The sequence below is a fragment of the Zonotrichia albicollis genome, chromosome 3, assembly GCF_047830755.1.
Source record: "Zonotrichia albicollis isolate bZonAlb1 chromosome 3, bZonAlb1.hap1, whole genome shotgun sequence".
NCBI classification, from domain to species: Eukaryota; Metazoa; Chordata; class Aves; order Passeriformes; family Passerellidae; genus Zonotrichia; species Zonotrichia albicollis.
In genome coordinates, this window is record NC_133821.1 from 54,606,304 (window position 1) to 54,612,146 (window position 5,843).

General features: G+C 48.0%; 1 protein-coding gene across 1 annotated transcript; it reads left to right on the forward strand.

Moving 5' to 3' along the window:
- The first annotated feature begins 1,903 nt into the window (after positions 1 to 1,903).
- MAP10 (microtubule associated protein 10) lies at positions 1,904 to 5,341 on the forward strand. The gene has a single exon (XM_014267457.3). It carries the CDS (start codon positions 2,081 to 2,083, stop codon positions 4,490 to 4,492), a length of 2,412 nt encoding a protein of 803 aa, XP_014122932.2. The 5' UTR covers positions 1,904 to 2,080; the 3' UTR covers positions 4,493 to 5,341.
- Positions 5,342 to 5,843: the final 502 nt, after the last annotated feature.

Consider the following 5,843-nt stretch of genomic DNA (forward strand, 5'->3'; position numbering starts at 1 on the left):
ATTAAAACAATTGTTTCGTCACCAGCTTGCTGACTGGTCTTACACAGCTTATTAACACCTATAATTTTCACAAGTATTCTGTACTTTTTATTTTTATTGTCTATGCAGAACAAAATATAGGAATTGTCTGATTTTCAGGGCCATGAAACTGAAAACTTCAATGTACAGAGATTCAGTATCTTAAAAAAAGAATATGGTTCCTTCATCATTCACCCCCAAACTCCAGTTGCAGTTACTACACAGAAAGATGCAAAATGATGCATCTTTGTCCTCTACAAAAGATGGCAAGTTTCAAACATAAGAGAACAGAACTCATGGACTAAACCACACAGTCACAGTAACATCCATCTATAAAATGGGAAAAATGCTGATCCACTGTCTTAGTGCACAACTTCAAGAGTGACCATTTTACCACTGTGAAATCTCTGTCAATTTCAGTGTAACAGAAGTCCTCTGCCATTTCTCCTTTATGGACAACATCAACTAAACTGGAGGAGGAGAAGGAAACACAAAAAAGCAGATGACAGATGGCAGGACATGAATACAGTAGTAAAACAGACTGGCCATTTGTTTTGTCTGCCACAATGCCAGTACAGTGCCACATGTGAATGCTGGCAGCCTTAATGGCAGGAGATGTGTAGCTCTTAGATTCATGTGCTTAGAATAGTGGCAGCAGAGGAACTGAGAACTCAATTATGTAATTCTTGAGTCCTCATCACAACCCAGGAGTCAAATTCCTTAACTCTCTTCTCAGATACAACAGCAAATGAAAGGTGAAATAATAATCAAGGGATCTGACCAACAGGGAAGAGTTGGATTTTTTGACCACCTCCTGTTGGTTTCTACTTTTCTAAAGAATTGTGACTTGACACCTGAAGGAAAATGGGGGAAAAAATGAGGAAATAACCAGAAAGAGAGAGGGGATTGTTTTTTCTTTCAGTTACTTTGCTGCTGGTAAATGATGAGGGTGTACTGTAATTTTAATCCAACATCCTCAGTTGTTTTCTTAGAGTCAACTTACTAACTGAAGAAAACAACACAATTTTCTTTCTATCTCAGCAGGTATTCCTTGTGCCTGTGGCAAGGAGACTGGGGTGTAAGGGAAGCTAGCCAGAGAGGGAAGAGCACTCTCTTTGCCAGGCAGAAGGCTGAGGAATGAAATTCTTCACAAGTGTGTTGTCTTCAACTCCCGCTTTACATGCAGACAGGAAAGAAAATATGAGTTTATCAATGCATATCCAAGATACTGTGGAAAGACTCTTCAGTATATAGCCCTTGATACAGACTCCCATATTTCTTTTGGAGCAGGAACAGGCTGCAACTATGGATAGGACAAGAAGACATAGTCTTAAGCTGTGCCAAGAGAGGTTTAGCTGGACATTAGAAAGAATTCCCTAAGAAAAAGTGTGATTAGATATTGGGATGGGCTGCCCAGGGAGGTGATGGAGTCACCATCCCTGGAGGCGTTTAAGGCATAACTGGACATGGCACTGAGTGCCACAGTCTGGTTGACATGGTAGTGTTCTGTCAAAGACTGAACTTAATGATCACAGAGTTCTTTTCCAACCCAACTGATTGAGTGAGTCTGCGAATGTGGAAACAGTTTGAAGTCCCTCGATGCTTCCACAAACACCACTCCTGCTGCCTGACGGCGCACAAGGCCTATCCCACCCCGCTCCTGTCTCTTGTGAACTACAGTGGGGATCACACGTCCAGGGTGTTCACAGCCGAGGGCAGGACCTCGACGGCTCCGGCCAACACACACCAGGCGCTTGTGCTCAGACGCCGGAGAGCGCTTGTTTCCGACGGCTGCCCCCCACCCAGCCACCAGGGCAGGCAGCCAACATGTTAGCAGGAGGCACACTGGAGCCGCTGGAGGCACACCCCCGCCGGTGGGACGCGGGGCCGAGCAGCGCTGAGGGCCCCAGGCCCGAGCTCCCTCCCGGCTGGGAGCCGACGGCCCGCGGGATGCGACGCGCAGGCAGCAGGGCTGGGTCGCGACTCTCGCGAGAGAGCGGCCGGCCTCGCCTGCACCCCGCACACACACGGGCCTCTCGCGAGAGCGGGGCCCGCGGGCGGCATGGAGCGGCTGTTCGCGCTGGAGCTGCTGGTGGAGGCGCTGCGGGTGGCGGAGCCCCCGGGGCCCGTGGAGATGTCGGGGCCCGCGGAACACCCGGCCGTGGCGCTGCGCCTCTTGGACTTCCCCACCCTCGTGCTGCGCCCCGCGGCCGCCGCGCCGCCCCTGCGGCCGGGGCAGCCCTTCCCCTTCGGCCGCGGCAAGCGCTGCCTGTTCCGCTGGCGGCCGGACACGCTTTTCGCCGCGCTCCGCCGCCGCCCGCTCCGCGCCCTGCTCTTGGCGCTGCCCGCCGGGCTCGCCCCGGGACCGCCCCGCCTCCTGGGCAGCTGCGCCGTGTCCTTGGCCCCCGCCGCCGAGCTGCTGCAGCGGCCCGGTGCGCCCTCCTCCTGCGGCCGCCGCGGCCGCTTCGCGCTGCGGGACAGCGGGGGCCGGCCCGTCGGGGAGCTGCTCCTGCGCTACCGCCTCAGCAGCCTGGAGGCCGGTGGGGCGCGTCCCGCCAGCCCCCGCCCTGCCACACCGCCTGCCGCCAGCCCGGAACCACGAGACGAGGAGGAGGAGAAGGAGGAGGAAGAGGAGGAGGAGGAGGAGGGTGAGCAGCTGGAAGGCAACATCTTTTGCCCTCCGCTGCTCTATTACAGCCGTGAGCCGTCTGAGCCTCAGCGGCCGCCAGCAGCAGTAGGGCAATGGAAGGATGTCGAGCCGCAGAGACCGCCGGAGAAGGACAAGGGCCGCAGCCCACCGCGTCCCAGTGCTGGGCCCTCGCTGCTGCACCCCGCCAGCCCTCGAGAGCCCCAGCACGCCCCGGTGCAGCTGCCACTGCTCAGTGCCTTGCTGGCAGAGCTGTCGGTGCTCACCCGCAGCGCTGTGCCTGCTCCTGCTCTCCATCCCCATCTTGCCTGGCTCTACCAGGCCCCAGGGAGTGGGGACACGGCCTCACAGCCTCCCAGTCACTCTGCTGCCCTGAGGCCTGCAGAGACACCTGTGGGGCCTGGCAGGAGCAGTGAAGCCCCGAGCCCTCCATTTAAACAAGGCAGTCAAAAGGCCGTCTCCCCAGAGTCTTCTGGGGTTGGGAGACGACCCAAGAATGCTGTGCCTGAGGAACAGCCAGCCTGTGAAAGGAGCTGCAAAGCTAAGGAGAACAGACCTCCCAAAAAGAAATTGTTGTATGGGCTGACAAATACACTGAGGCTACGGCTACAGAAGACCAACCCAGATAAGCTGATAATTCATGAAAGGAGGGAGCAGTACAGAAAAAAGCAAATGGAGATGCTGAATGGGAGAAGCCCCTTACCCAAGAGAAAACTGGTCAGAAATACTGAAGAACAGCATGTGGTGTCTTGCAGGCATTGTAGCACAGGAGGCAGTTCAAAGCGGAATAATCAGTTGGATAAAATTGTTCAGACTTCATTAGAAAACAGTGCACTCTCAGAGTCAGTTTCTGTGACAGGAGATAAATCCCCTGGCCTGCAAAAACAGTCTGTTGCAAGTCCATCCAGGAACGATTCAATAATTACAGCCCCCTTACCAGAGGAAACTCTGTTAAAATCTGCTCATGAGGAAAAGTATGCAAAAGCTCAACTCCCAGCAGCATTCCCATCAGATGCTAATGCAAAAGGAAGTTACAACGATGCAATAAACTTAATCCATCATAAAACCATAGAGCATGATGATATATCTGTTATAAGTGGTCATAAACTAAGCTCCAGCAGGAGTGTTGAAAACAACTCTGAATTCATATACTCTGATGACTTTGTTGCTAGTCCAGAGAACACGGTTTGTTCAGAAGATTTCACCAATGCTGAGAGTACAGGCAGAGACTCAAAAGTTTGTGACAGCAGTCCTGAACCTCTGTGGCTTGAAAGACCAAAGCAAGATAGGTCAGATACAGAGCCGGAATCCAGCAGGTCCAGAATTTCAAAGACAAGTCAAAGAGCTCAAAGTACTTCAGATCTTGTGCCAGTTCCTTCAGCTTCATTTCCAGTCCAGTCTTTAAGGAGAAACTGTAACTTTAAAACCAGCATGGGAACTAGTGCTGAATCTGCTGATTCACTTAACCTTGCTGAGATGGAGGCATCCTTATTAGAAGATCAAGAGCAGAAAGCCCAACAGATGAGAAGGAAGGAAGAGAACAGGGGTGATCGACATATTAAAGAAATATCTTCACCGAGAAGCAAACAAGTTAAATCTGATACTGATCTGAATACAGGAAAGGGGCAGACCTCTACAGGACAAAAGCAGTCAGTAACTCAAGTTAGCTCTTACTTGCCATCTAACATGTCTGATCTTGAACTTAGTGTTCTGGAAAACAGTAGGTCAGACAAAGAAGATGATTTTCTGGAAAAACTACATGGCCCTAATCAGTACAAAGACATCAGTGAACTTGTAATAAACAAACTCCCAGGATACACAATGTAATTATAAGTTTTCACTGTCTGGATTAAGATACAATATTTGAACTTTGTAAATCCTGTTACATTTAGTTAAACTAAATTTAATATTTTATCATGTACACTTATTACATCAGTGAATTTAGTTATGAGACTTTTAAAATAAATTACTATTTGAATCTCTAACAAATGGTGTCTACAGCCTGACTTCAGTGTCAATATCTTAACACAAAAGTAATCCAATGAGCGCATAAAGCATAACTTACTGTCAGAACAGAAATTAAGACAGAAGCAGCAAAAGCAGCCAGTACCAACAAAAGTAGTCCAGCGTAGATGTAATATCATCATAAACAGCAGGTTTTATTCCTCCTGAAAATTTCCAAGCTTCCTTTTCATTAGAATTAGTTACTTAGAACATATAGTCACAGCTAGTAGCATCACAGAATTTTATCAGCTAGTCAGTATAATGATGTGTTTGTTTCCCTTTTCCATCACTAAATACAGTAACCAGAGCTGGCTGAGTCCTTTTAGAGTTTCTTAGGTTGAAGTTTCATTTAAGTCAGATTTTCACAATTTATTGTTGAATACTGTAAGAATTATTGGTGATAGTAAATCTGTGTAATCTGGGCAAGCTTTAAGAAGTGGATGGAAGTTACTTGACCTTGAAGACTAAGGGTATGCAAGGAGTAGGGAAGAGCATAGTAAATCTTCAACGCTTCACAACTCCCTGATTGCATTCTCTGACTCGAGGGAAAGAGGTGGGGTCAGCACCCACAGTCCAGAATCTTGGAACAAATGAGCATATTATGTCATGATGTAAAGATGTGAGGTAATGAGAAATTTGCCATGTCTCCTTTGCCATTAAAATGGTTGAACTGATGTCTGCTTTTGATTTCAAGTTTGCTTTTTATGGCTTCCAGTTTGATCATTTAACTTAATGTCTTCTGTTTAACTACAGAGGTTTTTCAAGAGTCCATGTGCTGATCCTAAATTTTAGAGGTGCTTTTTGACTTGAATTCCTGCCTTAGTTTTTAGTCTCATGTACCCCTCTTTCCCCCTCTTTGAGTAGTTCATCTCCTATGTCACCTTTACATTGCTAACTATCTCTTCAATTAGGGCAGTTATACTCAGGGTTAAATGACAGATTTATCCACTCCCCTTTTCTTTATAATTTACAACCTGACTTTTTTACAACTTTTTCACAACTTTTTCATTTCTCACTGTAATTTTCCATGTACTTTACTACAAGAGCCAGTGTTTACACTCTAACATCTTGGAGGAGCTTTTTCCTTTCCCTCCTACTATGTGTTTATTTTGTAGGAATGACAGCACCTCTCCTATTTAAAGCATGAACATCTGTGAGGATTATTGGAGTATCT